The sequence below is a fragment of the Colossoma macropomum genome, unplaced genomic scaffold (genome assembly GCF_904425465.1).
Source record: "Colossoma macropomum unplaced genomic scaffold, Colossoma_macropomum, whole genome shotgun sequence".
Taxonomy (NCBI): domain Eukaryota; kingdom Metazoa; phylum Chordata; class Actinopteri; order Characiformes; family Serrasalmidae; genus Colossoma; species Colossoma macropomum.
This window is the reverse complement of record NW_023495332.1, coordinates 49,521-68,643: the sequence shown is the minus strand read 5'-3', so window position 1 is coordinate 68,643 and position 19,123 is coordinate 49,521. Positions and strand designations below refer to the sequence as shown.

General features: G+C 39.0%; 1 protein-coding gene across 1 annotated transcript in view; it reads right to left on the bottom strand.

The window, feature by feature from the left end:
• Positions 1–15,493: 15,493 nt before the first annotated feature.
• The window catches only part of LOC118801803 (alpha-2-macroglobulin-like protein 1), a 36,399-nt gene continuing 32,769 nt past the window's right edge, over positions 15,494–19,123 (bottom strand). Inside the window, exons 34-35 of the mRNA XM_036562174.1 lie at positions 17,738–17,843; positions 15,494–15,617 (exon numbers count right to left, since the gene is read on the bottom strand). Of these exons, the coding sequence (XP_036418067.1) occupies positions 15,577–15,617; positions 17,738–17,843 (147 nt within the window). The 3' untranslated portion in view covers positions 15,494–15,576. The remainder of the gene's footprint in view (positions 15,618–17,737; positions 17,844–19,123) is intronic.

The following is a 19,123-nucleotide window of genomic DNA, read 5'->3' as shown; positions in this document are numbered from 1 at the left end:
TGCTGCTGCTTCATCACCTCCAAAATGGAGGAAATGCTAATGTAACCAGAGTCTCGGCAAAAAAACATTAAACTGTTCTTCCATACCGGCTATTAAAACCACCGACCGTATGATATACAGTCAGTCAGGAGACTCTATTATTATCTTTACTTGTGTTTTTACTGTTTGTTTTGGATGAGTTAGCCAGCTTGCTAACTCTAAGGCTAACCAGCTACACAGAAGTCAGTTGTGAAGCCTAAGGTCATTTTTTTGCTACAGATCTTTGTGTAGCTCTATGCTATGGTGAGTATAGTTATCTGATACAACTTTGTTATACGTTTTGCTGTTTATGGGAGGAGTTTGCCAGCTTGCTAACTGCTATTTTAGCTTCCGGGCTAACCGCAGCTCCACAGGTCACCCCATTGCCACAGGTCACCCCGTTGGCTATTTTTTGTTGTAGAATTATCTGATATAATTATATTCAGTTTTGTATTACTTTTTATGGTCAGTGAGTTCGCTAATGTGCTAACTGCATCGACATTTTTTCTGGATCTTTGTGGATCCTTCAAACGAGCCTCAGTCACACCTATTTCAGACATGAATTCCCCCTTCCGTTTGATTCAGTGATGATTCTTTAGAGATGATTCATGAAATTCTAAATTTCACCACAGATTAGTTCAGTTTATTCGGTAGTTTTGCTTCGAGTATTGAATAGAGACAATAAAACCAATACACCAAACTTTTTTTCATTACAAAATCTAAAATAAAAATTTATTTTGGCAAAAAATGAGAAGATACTTTACTAAATATTATTATAAACAATTATAATTGATTGCTGTTGGACTGGATAGATGCATTTGTACACCCTTTCTAGCTGGTGGCTGGTTTTGTTCACTGTAAGCATCATTAGCATGTTCCAAGCTGTTTCTTTCTCGTCCATCAGCTCAGCTCTATGCTTTGGTGGGTTTGTTGTGTTTGCATGGATCCTGTAAGAAATACTGAATAGACCTAGCGCTCTGCTGCTAATGTTAGAGAGAATCAGTGTGTTCAGAACTGAATATTTGGAGTTTGCAGCATTTTTATGTTGTTTAGCTGGTTTGGAGTGAAACCGACAGGTGAACTATGTGCTTCTATTGTCTTGTAGTCAGTGGCTCTGGACTGTGGTTGGTTAGCCTGATTAGCACTTTGTTTTCGGCCAGCTTGATGTGTTTTTGAGGATGAGTTTGAGGGTCCATGTCCTACATTTTTCTTAAAAACACCACAAACATTGAATCAAAACAGGCTGTTTATTGTGCAGCATAGTTTCCACATATGTTTTCCATACTACATAAAACCTTTTATTTAATAACATTGAGAAAAATGTGTTTTTCCATGATATGGGCCCTTCAAGTTTAGTCTAGAGCCGCAAGCAAGGACAATCACGCACACACATGCACGTTGGCGTCTTCGTTGTTTGCTTTAGTGGAATGCAAAGTGGATCATGTGGATCCACTCGTGATGCAGCGTCACAGTCAGTGTGATCTGAAGCTTTTCACTGAAATACTCACTGAATCTCATAGAAATGTCAATATATTTATTTCACTTTTTATTTATATATATTGTCAGTGTTTAATCAGACCTCATTATTTAATGTGTAAATTATGTTACAGTGGAATGCCTGTTCAGTTTCAAAGCCTGCTTATAAACCGACTTTTAAACTGTAGCCTTTGAAGTGACCTATTCAGGCTCTGCCCACAGACTTGACCTTTCAAAGTTGCTGTTGCTCGATTAGACAAGCTTAACTGAGCGCTGGTCATAATCTCATTAAACACAATGAGAAACTGAGAAAATCAGCTATTAGTGTTAGATCACTACATGATGTTGAGTTTGCAGTTTTGCTATGCTAAGCAGGCCTGGTTACAGGTTGGGGTGGTCAGCTAAGGCCCAGAGACATGACTATAGCAAGTATGATGACCACCAGCTGGCCTACTTCATTATAGCTAAAAAAAAAATACAGTTATCCTAAACAAAGGAAAACATATTTTGAATATTAAACACAGCACATATTTGCTTCCCTCAAATTTAAGTGGCTAACATTAGCTTTTATACCTGCTGGAGGCTAATTAAACAGAGTCTTACCTTTTATAGCGCTAAATGTTTAGGGGATGTGGTTGAGGATGCCATGTTTTGTCATATTTTCACAGTAATGAGCTTCATTTTCAGTGAACCACTGCTACGTGTTCACTTCCAGAAAGTAACACAGCTCAACTAGGTTTCTTTAATAAGAGAAACTAGCGATGAGCATCCCAGCTCTGTTCAGTAAAGCACTGATCACTCGGCTCACCTCAACAAAGGAGAGACGACTCTTTCGGTTCCTAATTAGTTCTTCATTCAGTAGCAGTGTTTTTCCCCCCAGAATTAGCCAAGTTTAATTTTCAATAAATGATTAGTCCACCTTCTAATGAACTAATCTGTATGTAAAATGTATATGATCACTGTCCAAAGAAAAACAAGTATCTCTGTTTATTCTGTTTTTTATTTTTCTAGATCATTTAAGTAAGGCGACATTTACATTGTGTAAACGTTTCGTGATGAATGGACCAATAGAAATTCTCCAAAATAGCTTGGAATAAAATCTCATTACATTAAATTACGCTGTAAGTAAAGAATGTTTTTCTAATCCTGTAAAGCTGCCATTTTGGACAGTGATGACATATATAAAATCAGCTATACCAATAAATAGTTTCACCGGATGAATTTTGAGAGTCAGGGTGGCGGGATAGGCAGTCAGGCAGCCAAATACAGCCAAATTTATCAACCAGTCATTAACAAAAACAGCCACAAATCGGAAGAACCCGAGGCACAATTGGAACGACGGTTAAGAATTACACGAAAACAACACAAGCCACATTAATACAACATCCAACAGGTGTAGGAGATAATGAGGGGACAGACTTGGAGCGTACCAAGCTGGAGATCCAGGAGTCCTGTGACAAATCAAGAGAACAAAGATGAATTTCAGCTACATTGTCATAATTTTATATATTATATATCATTATATCTACCCATTTGTTTTGTCTTAAAAAAAATGCTCTTCAACGCGAGTCGGTCACCTAAAAGAGCCATAAAGAACAACACATCACTAGGAGAAACAGTGGAACAGGCTAATGCCATGTTTACATGTTGGCACTGAAATAAAAAAAAGGATAGTTCTGGGAATTTTTGTGAGACCTTTGAACATGTGCAGCCATATAAACGTTGCCATGGTGATCTAAGGAGAGCTTTTTCGGTGTCTTTTATTCATTTAAGGTGGAAAGTAGCCGTGCAAGAGGATACAAGAACTTTTTGCCCATAACAAACATACATTTTGCAATATTTCCCTCAGCATCTGAGAACTTTTTCCGAGTGATCAGAAATCTATAAGCCCCCCCGTAACCATGTACCTGGTGGGATTGAATGCTCACAATATGCTGACACCATGCTAAAGCTTGCTTGGCATTACACAAATCACAATCATAAGAAATGAGTAACTCATGTTAAAGTATATTACCACAGTTGAATTGGAATGGAATTCCTACCATTGTTCTGTAAAGCGTGTAAAATATAGCAGCTGTAGCTACTAAAGACCATGTTTGTGGGCGAAGCTTGAACAGGTCAGTTAGGTTGTAACCAAAGGTTAAGTCAAGTCAAGTCAAGTCAAGTCACATTCATTTAGATGTGATGGTGTGCACACCAACTTGAACACAGCTTAAACTGAGATGCTGAAAGCTTGATTTGTCCTTCATCACTCCATTGACATTCCTTGTTCCCATGGAGATTAAACACCTCTCAGGGTCACTTTCTCAGATGTTTCATGTGATCAGCGCAGGGAGCTTGAGTGGCCCTTTTTATGCGACTCTCTCTCTCACTCTCTCTCTCTCATGTGATGGAGCTGGTCTGTAGTTCGGGGTCCCTTTCATTCAGATCATGTGTTCTCAAATGTAATTAAGTAAATGACCATTCTTTAAATAGGCTTAACTCTGTCTGGTCCCTTGGACCACATGACCCTTTCAGACAAAGATTATTAGTTGAAAGACACTGACAGAATATTGTTTTTGGGTCAGGGGACTCTTTCAAGCTCTTGTCTAAGATAGAAGAGCACATAATAAGCTCTGTATGATAAGCACAGACCTAGATAACTCCAGCAAACTGTCCTACACAAACTTTAAAGCAGTGGTTCCTAATGGTTAACAGTTTTCTCTGTTAATCTATGTCTAGAGGCTCAGGCTTCTTCCTCATGTGAGTGCATGAGAGACAGTCTATTGCTTGAAGAATGAGAAGCTGAGCAGCTTATTTTTGAAGTAAGAAAACAAGTGTGATGAACAGACAGTTACATGAAGTGGCTTAAGTCTTAGCAGAGGAACTAAAAATGATGCAACAGAAGTAAATTAGAACATAAAGCAATTATAACAGCAAAAAGAAACCCTTTCAGTACTGTAGCTATGTATCTCTATTTTTGTCGTAGTTTATTTTTACATAATTTGAATGTGACAGTTGTGTTTTACATTGTGTCAAAAATTCATGATGAATGGTCCAATAGAAGTGGGACAAAATAGCTTGAAAAATGATTTGTTGCATTAACTTAACATTGAAAGTTAAGAACGTTTTTCATTCTTCTATAAATTAACTTTTTTTGGAGACACAAGGTTTTGCTACAGCAGTGGTGTCATTTCGTATTCCTCCGCTGAAACAGCATTGGCTGTTTGCCGAAGACACAACAAAGTGGTCCTATTTTTCTTTCTCCTTTTTGTTTTTATGTGTACTATAAAACATTAATAGCTTATGACTTGCAGCAATTGGCAAACAAATGTAACCCTGATTGGCCCAGGAGCTTTTTATGGCCCTGTCCTGAATTTAATCTGTGCCTGGACCAGATTATGCATGCAGTCGTTGCCATGGTGATGTATTGGAAAAAGCGATAAAAAGTGACCCACCATCATCCCATGCACAAGCCTGGGGGGCTTTACCCGAAGCCAAGGGGCAGGATGCTCACTGCAATTGGCAGTTGCCATGAACACGGGTGTGGGACAGTGGCTTGGATGATGCACTGGACAGTGCAGCGGTAGCTTCTCCCCCATCATAGGACCATAATCCCTTCAGATTTATACAGAGCCGCACAGATTGACCCAGATTACACGTCCCAGAGGAGCGGATTGAGGAAGGGAGCAAGGGGATAGAGAGAGAGAGAGGGAGGGATGAAAGGAGAGAGTGAAAAAGAAGCTGGATTACGCTCGCTCTCTCTCACTGTTACGTAAACATAAACATGATGAGTCACTGAGATTTCTGATCGTCTCAAACGGCCTTTGAGTCTTGTATCAGTTTTCTTGTTGCATGTTTTAGCTTAAAACAAAGTGCTGATGATGGTGAACGCTGTAAAATTCAGTTATTAATAACAATAATAATGTTAGTTTAAGACCACATGACAATGTGAGTGGTGATTAACCTTGGAAAATCAGTGTTAGTCTAGGTTTAGGCTTAGTCTGAGTCTAGGAAACCAACCCTATAGCAATTGTGAAGGATGTGCAATATATTGTTTGTTATCACATTATCACAATATTGGCTTTTGCAATACTGATATTGGGTAGGACTAAAATATGCAAATGAGCCTCAATTTTTTTCATTTTGATTGATAAACAGTAAATAAATTTTGTGTTAGATTAAAGGGGAATTTTCTTTACCAATTTTTAATGGTAAACAGAGTCATTCAGAGTGATTTGGTGTGAAACGCTCCGTTCTAGAGAAACTTAGAATCAGAATTGTTCACAGTGGTGGTGATAGGAACCAGACATCCACCTGAATATGCTGCCTGATTGCTGAAACATTGTTTTATGATAGTTTTGAGAAGCTTTTGGCCTAAATCATACTTTTTAAATCTATTCCTGGAGGAGGGATACATGCAGGGTGTTGTGAGGCAAAATAGTCCCCAAAGAAACCTTTTTTTTCCCCCCAGATTTTCCACTATTTTACCATCATGAACATTGCATATAAAAACTCAGAGAACAAGTAGTTTCACTGGTGGTTTTGGATAGTAAATAAAATGGGCTATATCTGTGTTGTAGTCATGGTGACCCCTGGTTCCTATCACCACCACTGTAAAGAAACCTGAGTCTCTATAATCAGCTATTTCACACCAAACCACTCTGAACGACTCTGCATAATTTCGCCATTGAAATATAAACAGGGATTTTGGAAATTCAGTGGATTTCCTGTTTAAGATGGTTTCCAATATAATGTAAAGCATATTGCAGTCTAAGATCCATAGACTTTAAAGGGTTAAATTAGGGAGACCAGATCATATACATTCCCCTCCTTGTGTAAGCCACAGCTATCAGAGTGCAGTGTTTGTGAGGCTGGTAGAAAGGCCAGTTATGTCCAGTTGAGCAGTCCTGCATGATCATCTGCTGCTCTGCAGTCACGTTCCATTTCACCACATCGCAGCTGCTAAAGACTATTACTCATTTATTATGTTGCACTGTTGCATATGATTGTTGCTTTTCCTCTGTGCTGCACTTAGAGAGCCGGCCGCTGCATCAGAGCTGCTGATTAGCGACACTTTTCCTCCTGTACAGTGTCTGCACGCTTCTTTAGAGTGGCTTGAGAAAAAATCAGATATTCATAGTTTATCCCCTTATTCTAAATGCAGCTGTTCACCTGAGACATGTTTGGGGTCTGAAGTTTGCTTCTTTACTTTTGCACTTTTGCACTGGAGCTACAAGGCTAATGTGGCTTGCAAGTAAAGTAGAGTTGTTATGTAATCTCTAATAGGCTCGCTTAAAGGGAAATTCCACAGATTTTTTAAAATTTCTGCATAAGTAAATGGTTAACAATGTAAACAAAGCCTTTCGGAGAGGTTGGATATGAAATATTACACTGCTTGATGAAGCTTTTGGCCTATTTAAAAATATTTTCATGGTGGAGGGGTCTGTGACAGGCTTTGTGAGACAAAATAGTACCCAAAGAAAACATGTTATTTCATTTGTTGATGATGGTAATATGGCCATCATATTCATATAAAAACTCAGAAGACTTGTGTTGGTTCGCTGGTGGGTTTGGATAGTAAATAAAATGGCTATATTTGTGTTGTAGTCATGGTGACTTCTGGCTCCTGTCACCACCACAATGAACCATTTCATGCCAAACCACTCAGAATGACTTTGTTTACATGTCAAGCACTGAATTATGCTGAAATATTGAAAAACCTGTGTATTTCTCAATTATTAACATGGACAAAAGTGCATTAGCATAGCAAAAAACAGTAGCAGCTACTCTGTTTCTGTTGTGCGACAGTGTCAGTGCATATCTAAAGAAGCAAACTCCAGATACTAAACACATCTTGGTTGATTCACTCATATTTTGTCTAAGAGGAAAACTGTGTAAATTAGATATTTCACCAAACTGCCACTTTAAGTGATGCAAACAGAGATTTGCAGTCTGTTTTTTCCCTCTGGCTCTGTATTTATTTATTTATTTATTTTATTTTATTTTATATTGTTAAGTCCACTGCTGTATGCACATTGCGTCTACTGTTAATCATTCCAGTGCACACTGAAATCCGCTCCATGTCTTAAAGCCTGCTGGATCACTGTACAGCGGCTGCGAAGACCTGGAGTGGATTTGTGGAGTTTTAGGACTTGAGTGCCAGTTGTTGACATAAAGTCCAACTGTATGTAAATATCTGTGTCTGTAAATACATTACACAAGTAACCAATGGCCTTAAAGATGATATTTATACCGAACCATTCCCAAAGCTTAGAGGATAAATGAAGGTATAGTCGTTTTTAAAACGCATTCCGCAGTTGAATTTGTAATATCGTGTACCTTTAGAGAGCTCTAGTGGGCCGATTATAATGCACAGAAAGAATAAACACATATAAACCACAGTATCTATGAGGATGTTGTTCTAAAGTACTTTGTAAGCACAAAAATACTGCTTGGATGATGTCATACCACTTTTGCACATTCTGAGATTGATAAACAGTGCTCTGTTTTTTCTTCTGTTACTCTCTGGGCGGCAGGTAGCAGGTGTGCCGTCTGTGGAGACTCGTTTGGGTTGTAGATTTTTCTATTTTGCCTCTCTATCTTCCTTATTCTGTTCTCTATATTCATGTATATTTGTTTCTTCTTTCTCGAACGCGCACCCCGATCACTCTGTTTGTTTCCGTGTTGTAAAAACTCTACACTTGTACATGTACTGAGGCACAAACCACCTTTACTGTATCTTTGTCTTTTGGTCAGTTTAAAAGGAACTGTGTTATGTTATCTAGTGGTTAATAAATGTTTTGAAGCATCGTATCGTCCAGCCTGATGTGCGACATTTAAACAATTGTTGTTGACACTTGATGTAACCCCATCTGCTGGTACACCAATCAGGCATAACATTATGACCATGTTTCTACGCTCATTGTCCATTTTATCAGCTCCACTTACTATATAGGTGCACTTTGTAGTTCTACAGTTACAGACTGTAGTCCATCTGTTTCTCTGATACTTTGTTAGCCCCCTTTTACCCTGTTCTTCAGTCAGGACCCCCATGGATCCTCATAGAGCAGGTACTATTTGGGTGGTGGATCGTTATCAGCACTGCAATAACACTGAATCCAGCAGCACTGCTGTGTCTGATCCACTCGTACCAGCGCAACACACACGAACACACCACCACCACGTCAGTGTTACTGCAGTGCTGAGAATGATCCACCACCCAAATAGTACCTGCTCTGTGAGGGTCCATGGGGGTCCTGACCACTGAAAAACAAGGTAACAAAGTATCAGAGAAACAGATGGACTACAGTCTGTAACTGTAGAACTACAAAGTGCACCTATATAGTAAGTGGAGCTGATAAAATGGACAATGAGCATAGAAACAAGGACATAATGTTATGCCTGATCGGTGTATGTGATGACAGCGTCAAAGATCAGAAGATCTTTTAGACATGACAAAAGTCACATTTTGGAAGGAAAGCAACTCAAATTTTGTCTTTTAAATGATATGATGATGAATGCTATGGTGAATTGTGCTTAATATAAAGTAAAAATACTCAATTTTGACTTAAGGTGGAGTTTGGACCCTTTAGTGATTGGTCAGAAACATGATGTGGACTCTTTTTAGATCTTTTGATAATTCAATTTAGTAAAATTTAACTGATGGTGCTTATTATCATCAAATGAATCAGTATTTACTGCTATAGCAACCTATTAATACATTTCGTCCACAAGCAAGAAGACAGTAAAAGCACAGACATTGACCACATGAAAATATGATGGTATAAAAGTCATTGCAGGGTAAAAATAAATGAATAAATAAAAATATGTTTAATTGTTTAAATGCCCTGTCTTTTCTCCATGCAGGTGTTTAGTATTCTACAAGTACTGCTGATGCCCATTACATACTCTGAAGAGAGTATTGAGACATAATTGATCACAATAACCATATCATACCATCATATTGCCCACTCATATCTTCATAATTAGCTGAAACAGCTGTAAACACAACCTTAGCTGTTCTAATCTCCATTTACATTCTCTGAATTATAATCTGCATATTATAATGTTTCATCTAAAGCAGCTGGAGTTCACTCTGTCTCCTAAACACGACACCCTTTATGCTTAGCCAAACAAAAGGAAACTAGTCCCACAGGACGACAGCCGGAGATCAGATTTCTCCACAACAGACATGTTCAGAATGAGCACAGTGGAGCGTACAGGAGCTCGTAGGTTCAGAGGTTCACATTTCATGTGAAGTTCTTATATATTAACCCATTCAGTTCAGCCCAACAGCTACATTTACTAAAGAGGAATGGCAAAACAATTGTTCTGTTTGGTTCAAACAGGAATTCCACCAATTTTTAAAAATGTATTATTAAATTGTTCACAGTGGTGGTGATAGGAACCAGACGTCTGGAGAATTTATTGCCTCTAAAAGCTCCCACACAGAAAGGTATCTGAATTGGTTATGATTATGGGTCACTCTACAGAAACGTCCACTTTTCTATCTGTCCATAGGAGTCACTGGTGTTATCGATACTCATTGGTGTTACACATAATAAAGGAACACCAGAGACATTTTTAATGAACAATGCATTTTACAAAATGGCTGCTACAGAGCGTCAAACAACATGTTGTCAGTCATGGAATATCCACTAAAATACGTAATTTAATCCATTTGTATTCTATTTTTTCACAATTACCTCAGAATAAAGTCGGTCACACCAGTGACTTCAGCTAAAAGCTCATATTTACAGTACCTTGATGGTGAAGGGGTACATATAGGAAGGTTTCAGACTTACCACTGTTTTACCTTATATTGTTTATGTTTATAAATATGTTGTTGTCACACACATGTCGTTGTTTACTTTTTTGGGGGCAGTCGTGGGCTGGAGCAAGACACCTAACCCCCAACTGCTCCCTGGGCGCAGTGGATAGGGCTGCTCACTGCCCCTAGTTTGTGTGTTCACTAGTGTACATGTATGTGGGTGTTTCCCTGCACAGATGGGTTAAATGTTGAGGTCTAATTCCTCTGTGTGCAAAACACAGTTGGCTAAAGGTTCTGAATTCTTCTTCTATTTTTTTTGCGTGATCAGGAAGCTCACGTTACCCTTTGTATTATGTTAAAATTTCGTGATGAACAGACCAACAGAAATGATCCAGGATTACTTGGAAAAATATCTTTTCACATTAAATTCTACTACAGTAAAATGCTTTTTCTTCTCCTGTAAACTTACCATGTTGGAGATACAAGGTTTTATTCCAAAAGCATATATTTACTCTTAAATGTTTGTGTTTTCATGAATGAAATGTGTTTTTAAGACACACAGACATAACAGAATGTGATGAATGTGATATATCAGGGTTGAAGTGTCAGAGAAGCAGCTCTTCACTTCAGGCTTTCACACCACAGCGGTCAGTCTCTGTGCTGCGGGAGAGAAAGGTCAGAGTCACTCCGCTGCCTCGGTGTTTGGACACGTAGGAGTGTGTGGGTGTGATGGAGAGCTCAGCTGGGACACAGCCGCCCAGACGGTTACCATAGTAACATGCCAGCGTAGTCTGTAAGGGGAGGGGGGTAATGAGCCCTGTTGAAAAAGCCATTAAACCCTGATGATTTTGCTGTCTAATGTGAATTGGCTTAACGATTACCATTACAGATCAATGGTTTCCTGTAGAATCAGAATCAGAATCACTTCATTTTGCCAAGTATGTTACACATACAAGGAGTTTGGTAAGTACATGTATGACATATAACACACTGAACCAGACAAACAAACAGCCTGTTAACTTGTTAACATGTATTTAACTGGGACGAATAAAATAAAAACACAATTAATTCAATAAAGAATAATACATTATAAAGAACCTTGAAGAAGAGCTACAGAGAAACGTGAAGATCTGTACATATAGTGCAGATAAGGATATCTATACATACGAAATTCTGATGACATTTACACCGATCAGGCATAACATTATGACCACTCCTTGTTTCTACGCTCATTGTCCATTTTATCAGCTCCACTTACTGTATAGGTGCACTTTGTAGTTCTACAGTTACAGACTGTAGTCCATCTGTTTCTCTGATACTTTCTTAGCCCCCTTTTACTCTGTTCTTCAGTGGTCAGGACCCCCATGGACCCTCACAGAGCAGGTACTATTTGGGTGGTGGATCATTCTCAGCACTGCAGTAACACTGACGTGGTGGTGGTGTGTTAGTGTGTTGTGCTGGTCTGAGTGGATCAGACACAGCAGTGCTGCTGGAGTTTTTAAACACTGTGTCCACTCACTGTCCACTCTATTAGACACTCCTACCTTGTCAGTCCACCTTGTAGATGTAAAGTCAGAGACGATAGCTCATCTGCTGCTGCACAGTTTGTGTTGGTCATCCTCTAGTCCTTCATCAGTGGTCACAGGACGCTGCCCACAGGATGCTGTTGACTGGATATTTTTGGTTGGTGGACGATTCTCAGTCCAGCAGTGACACTGAGGTGTTTAAAAACTCCAGCAGCACCGCTGTGTCTGATCCACTCAGACCAGCACAACACACACTAACACACCACCTCCACATCAGTGTTACTGCAGTGCTGAGAATGATCCACCACCCAAATAGAACCTACTCTGTGAGGGTCCATGGTGGTCCTGACAACTGAGGAACAGGGTAAAAGTATGCAGAGAAACAGATGGACTACAGTCTGTAATTGTAGAACTACAGTGCACCTATATAGTAAGTGGAGCTGATAAAAAGGACGATGAGCGTAGAAACAAGGAGGTGGTCATAATGTTATGCCCGATTGCTACAGCTCTGGGGAAGAAGCTGTTATCATGTCTGGCTGTGCTGGTTTTGATGACTCTGAATCTTCTACCAGAGGGGAGTGTCTGGAAATGTATGTCAGGGTCAGCAGTAGCTCGTTCTTGTGAGGAGGAGCAACGAAACCAGATGGATGCCTATGGAGGATGTGAGGATGGACTCTGTGATTGCTGTGTAGAACTGGATCATCAGGCTCTGCGGCAGGTGAAATTTCTTCAGCTGCCTCAGGAAGAACCTTCTCTGCTGTTCTCTCTTGGCGATGGAGACCATTTTCCTCTCCCACTTTAATATGGTGCTGCCCAGGAACTTGAGTGACTCCACAGTGGAAACCACAGAGCCGTTGATGGTGAGGGGGGGCAGTGAGGGGGGTCGTGCCTGAAGTCCACCATCTCTGCAGTCTCTTGTGTTTGGAGCAGCAGGTGGTTGCTGCTGCACCAGGAGACCAGAAGCTCCATTTCCTTTCTGTAGGCAGCCTCACCGTAGGCTATGAGGCCCATCACTGTGATGTCATCTGCATCTGTCATCTGGTTCCTTAGAGACACAGTCATTGGTGTTGAGACCAAAGGGGTTAGAACCCACAACCTTGTGGTACTCTGGTACTGAGGGTCTGGGGGTCTGATGTGTGTTTTACGAGCCACATCTGCTGTTTCCTGTTTATCAAGAAGTCCAGGATCCACCTGCAGATGGGATCTGACACAGAGAGCTGAGACAGTCTGACCTACAGCGGCTCTGGCACTGTGGGGTTGAAAGCCGAGCTGAAGTCTACGAACAGAACTCTAGTGTAGGTTCCAGGACTGTCGAGATGAACACCTTTAGAGCCCATTAGCCCAAACCAGTAGAGACTATCTGATACCAACAGAAACTTTTAATGGTTTATATATACAAAACATATATACAAAATCTTAACTTTACAGGAGAAACTTCTTAACTTTCAATGTAACTTCACGTTACAATATTTTTTGTAGGGCATTTTGGTCAGTTTGTGTTCCATTTGAAAACAACGTAAAAGGGCAGCTGTCATTTTCAAATTATATATAAAAAAAAGAAAGAAAAACAATAAAAATGGAGATACAAGGTTTGTTCCATCATCAGCGATATGTATGTTCATTGTTTTTGTTTTTTTGACATGATTTGAAAACGCCTAACTGCCCTTTATATTGTGACAACATTTCATGATGGTCTACAGTGACTTGTAATGTTTTTATGTACAATTCTACATTATATAGAAATAATTGCTTTTTATTGAAATGTTTAAAATCTTAAAAAGTAAGTGCTGGTTTCTTCTTATAAGATCAGCACCATATGTTAACAAGGCATACAACTGCCGGCGTGTCTGTCAACTGTTTGAAATCTGACACAGGTTTAAAGGACCAGTCTAATCATGCTGAACCTGCATTTCCTGCAGAGATCTGATCTGGGAATCAGCCCTGTTGGCAGGAAGCTGGACGCAGTGCAGTCCATTAAACTCTGTGGTCTTTCCTGCAGAGTCGGTCTTTATTAGATTATCTAAAAAAAAAAGAGTTCTTTGAAAAATCTGAAATGTCTGTTGCTTGTTTAGTTTTTGTGCTGGAGATATAAGGTAATGGAAGCATATGTTCCCATAGATATACAGACCCAGATGCCGCGTTGGGTCCAGCCAGGCACGTCAACGTCACCGTCATTTTAAGGCGGTCAGCATCGCTGCTGGACTGCATTCAGTACCATTACAGAGCGGCTGTTTAAGAAAGATACTGTCCAAAATTACACTATTTCAAGAATATTACACTCAGAAAGTGAGACAGGATTATATAACGGAGGGAACGCAGCGATCCACACTCATGTTTGTGTGATGTTTATTGTTTGTGTGATGTTTATGTGTAGATGTTGTGTGGTTGGTGAAGCACAGAGAACCTGTTGATGTGATTGTTTTTCCTCTGGTTTTATATTAAGCTAATTTCATTTAATAGTCTATTCAGGGGATTTTAACTGTATGTAGTTAATTATTTACAATGATGGTTAATGCTTACAGCATTCCTTAATCCATTCCACCTTAAATGGTGCAGCTTCAGGCACCAGAAAGTGACTGATGCGCCATTTAAGGTGGAATGAGAAAACTCCAACAAGAAGCTGGCGAATAGAAAGCCAACTTCAGCTTCATCCATCAGATCCATCAATATGTGAAGTGATTCACACGCATCGCCTCACATAGAGAACAACAGACAACGCGGCATCCAGGAATGTATATCTGTGGTATGTTCCAGTGATTAGCATGGTGCCAACTGCATGTCTAAATCATCGCACACACAAACTTCAAACTGTGTGTTGTCAGAGAACTTGTAGAGAGGAGAATTCCCACTCTGCAAAGTCTTCCGGGTTTGTCAGACGCTAGAGGGCGCTCCTGAGTGAAAATGAATGAGTTGCTATGGAGCAAAATCATTACCTGAACACAGAACAGCATAAAACATTTTAACACTGCTGTTATATTTTTAAAAGCTTTTAAATTCTAGTTATAGGAGTTTAAAACGGTGCCTCATGTACGTTCATGACATCAGTGAGCGAACAGCCAATGAGCTGCTCTGCTCGCCAATCAATCATCACACTCTAGCAGTAATCCCCGCCTCCTTCTGCCCAAAACCCTTTTGCTGTAGAAAAAAGGAAACATACAGGTGAGATTTCTTTGCTTTTTTAGTGAAATCCATCCTTCTACTTTCTAAAATTAAAGAAACGTTCTGGGCGAGAGATTAGAAACTATTTTAACTTTGCGTTTTTAGCCGTTGAGCTCCATTCACTCTCATTCATTGAGGACTCGCTCTCGGGCGCCCTCTGCTGATTAGTAGTCCTGTTTTTGATATAATGGGGGAAATAGGAAGTGGCCAGGCTCCTCATAAACCGGCTCTGGTGTTGTTCAGTAACGTCTGATAGACTGGCCTCCTAGCTTAAGTGCTAAAACTAAAGACAAACTTCAGACACCAAATACATCTTGACTGTCTGACTATGACTGGAGTAAGAATGAAAGAATTATGTTGTTTTTTTCTCTTCTTGTAACATGAATAACTTTCCTTCGTTAATGTCACCTTTAAAATTAGGATGAAAGTTACTGCATGATGGGAAGGTGGAGTTTGAGCTGTGGACAGATAAACACAAATGGGAGACCTGATTAAACCTAAACCACATGTCACACTTAGATCTTTAATGCAGTCAGATTTATTTCAGATTTCAGCTCACAGAACAGACTTTGGTGAGACAGAAACACTGTGATCATAAACTTGCTTAACCTCGTCTCTCCAGACGGAGCTGTTTGAGCTGTGGGGTCATTTGCAGGGGGAGGTGTAATCAGCAACAGCCACGTCACCTGCAGGAGAGAAAGAGAAGAAAAACATACTTTCAGTCATGTGAAAGAAATCACACACACATGCTGTTATATTTTAGCCGAACACACAAAAAGTATTTAATTAGTGTTTATAACGCATTTTCACATGCAGAGTAGCTGCTTAATATATCAGCTAATGCAATTAATGAATTACACGATTGCATCTTTACTGCTTGTGATTGCACTATACAAAAGCTCAATCATGACATTATGTGTATATATATATATATATATATATATATATATATATATATATAGTGTTGGCATGCAAGTTGATTTTCTTTAAATCTATCCAACATTGATGTGTCTTTACCACAGTGCTGACCAAAAGGTCTAAAATAACATGATTCTCAATCCATACAAAACCACTTTCAGTGGAAAAATTAATTTACACAAAAAGCTCACAGACAAAAAGTGTAGGAAACGTAATCAAGGAGTCTTTACAGAAATGATTTACAGAAAAATTCCAAAAATGTACTCAATTAAAATCAAATATATTAGAAGTTGTGATCTCAAGCGAATGTAAGAGCCACATTGTTTACCATTTATACTCCAAAACAATAAGAAAGTCTTTACCGCCACTCGTCCTCACCGCAACACTGTCAGCGTAAAGACCTTTTCACTGTCTCTCTTAAAATCTGCACAGCCAAAACTGCCTGTAGTTACATTAAGTTTTTGCATGAGTTTTGAACCCCAGGTTAATACACTATTATTATTATTATTATTATTATTATTATTATTTCCAACTCCCGGCGACCATATGGATAGCGTATCTCCAGAATATCCTGTTTCTAATTATTTTCCTTCACCAATCCCAAATCCTTAGTGACAGGCTCTCAAACCTCACCTCCTCAAGGCCCACAGGAAAGCAAAACTTTTGATTATTTTTATTATTTTTTATTTCTTCAGTGCTGACACTTTGGGCAATAGCTTAAACATCAGATTGTCCGATCACAGATATTTCTAAAGCGCCATCACTGGCCAACTACAGACCACTGGCTCCCCCCTCAGGATTGGCCTGATGACCACCACAGACCACAAGTGGTCCACGGCCTAGTGATAGTATTCCCCAGGGGGTCTTCTCTGAGGTCCTTATCAGGACACCCCCCATTACTGCTGTTACAGTAAACATTAGCATAGTATTGTAATCCTAATTGGACACTTCCCTCCCTTTCACGTCAGGATACCCAAAACCTGCATCATAAACATATTTAACATCATGTTTCAGAATTTTTTCTTATAGATAATCTGAATATATACTCTGGTCTTATACAGCATAGTTCGCTTATCTGCACAGTGAGTGTGTTTTTACCAGTTAAACATTAGAGTAAATATGAAAAGGCACACAGTCATATGCAAAAGTCAGAACACCCCTGGTCAAATGATGAAATCTTTTAAGTGATAATAAGTTAACACACCCTCTACGGGGAATATAACATTTCTATGCACTTTCTTTCGCCCACAGTTTCAATTTATTTGCTGAGTTGGACAAAAAAACTAAAACATGCAGTACAGAATGTGCCATAACTTTTGCACAGGCCACATTTTATGTTTTGTATTTTACAAATAATCTTGAATTCAGCAAACAGACACAAAGTGTGCATTAAAACGTGCAGAAGTGTGTTGTCTGTAGTGGATGTGTTAACACATTTTCAACAAAAACGTCATGTGATCGGGGGTGTTCTAACTTTTGCATGCAAAACTGTAGGTGTTGGATGGTGACTGTAAATACTGGACTTTCTCAAGGAGAGCTTTGGAATTCACTCACAGAACAATCACAGTTGTTGGTTTATTTAAAACGTTTATTAAAACCTTTATTTAAATGTTTTATTTGTATTTATTTAAATGTTGGTGTTTTGTCATTAAGGTTTACTGTAACATTTCTGAAGTTTTCAGTACGTCCGTCTACGGTTTTGCACATGATGTTATTCAGTGGCCTAAAGCATTGTGTCTGTTAACAGTACATTAACATAGGATGGGCCTTGTTGTGTATTTGTTCTGGTAGATGTGAAGAGTAGCTCATGAGTGTGTTAAACGTAGCTGATCCTGTCTCCTCTGTAAACTCTGTGATGGGTAATAAAGAGTAATGAAGTGGTTCTTACTGGTCTCGTAGTAGTCGTACACCTTCACCACGGCCGGTTTCTGGTTCTGCACAGCTGTTTCGCGCAGGATGACCAGACTGTACGTCTTAGAGTCTCCTTTTTTCAGCTGAAAGAAAGAGTCATAGATCAATGCACAAACTTACACATACAGTGTGCAAAGGTTTGGGATACTCTTGGTTTTTGTTGATGGTGAAAGGTGAAAATATGTTAATACATCCTCTACAGAGAACACACTTGTGCACATTTTAATACATAATTACTCTTTATTTGTAATTTAAAATACTGGGGAAGAATAAAATGGCCTGTGTAAAAGTTACGGCACATTTTAGATTTTTTTGCGTTTTATTTTTTTTCCAATTTGTTAATTCAGTGTGTTAAAAGTTGCAGAAAAATGTCAGATCCAAGTGCTGAGGATGTGTTATTACCTTAATAAATGAAAAAAAAACAGGATTCAACCAGGATTGTTCAAACCTGTGCGTACAAATGTACTATACTGTTAAATCATACAATTATCCATGAGAGGCAACACAAAGTTACAGAACGATCTGTTTTATGATTACCCGGTTTATAATGGTACATATGATAAATGGTTCTGGTTGTAAAAACTGAGCTGAGCTGGGCTGCTAAATGTTCTGGGGTCCATGTAAAATAATACACATATTCTATAGTGGCTTGGTTACTGTAGCCTAATATTATTATTAATAATCTTAATTGTTTATGAAATATTTTTTCATTTGGTCAGTTTAATAGTGTTTTAATGATATCACATTATCTGTCCCAATGGAACATTTAATCATTTTCTATATACTGGACAGATTAATTGAAAAGAAAATCCACTTTTACTGACATCAAAAACATCTAAATCTATAAGTTTAAAGTGTAATCCTTCATATCCTTTAGCCAAATGTCCCAGAATGCTCATTTCTGCTCAACTGTATTTGTATAGCAATTTTTCTAGCAGCCACATCCAGAAATGTGTCCAGACCCTAATGAGTGTTACTGCAACAGGATCAAGAAAAACTGTCAAAGGCTGGCTTTACGTGGTGAAACCTACATCAAACTAAATTGCATCGGAGTTGCACAATTCAAAGCACCATGCAACTCACTTGAAACTCCGCTGCAACATTTGCGAAACAAGCTTCATGAAGTAAAGAATAAAAATGCAGATGACGCATCACATGATCACACCCAGCCAAACGATCGAGACCTTCAAACGATTGATTTCACCGGATTATTTGCGTAGTTGACCTCCTCGACAGAATGAAGGTTGGTAGTTTTTTATTTTATTAGTTTCCTGAGACACGACAACAAACCAGCCTGAGCTTCTCAAAACTAAAGTCTCTATGTTTTAACATTAGCTGTGTTAACTGTGTTAATCACTGTTTA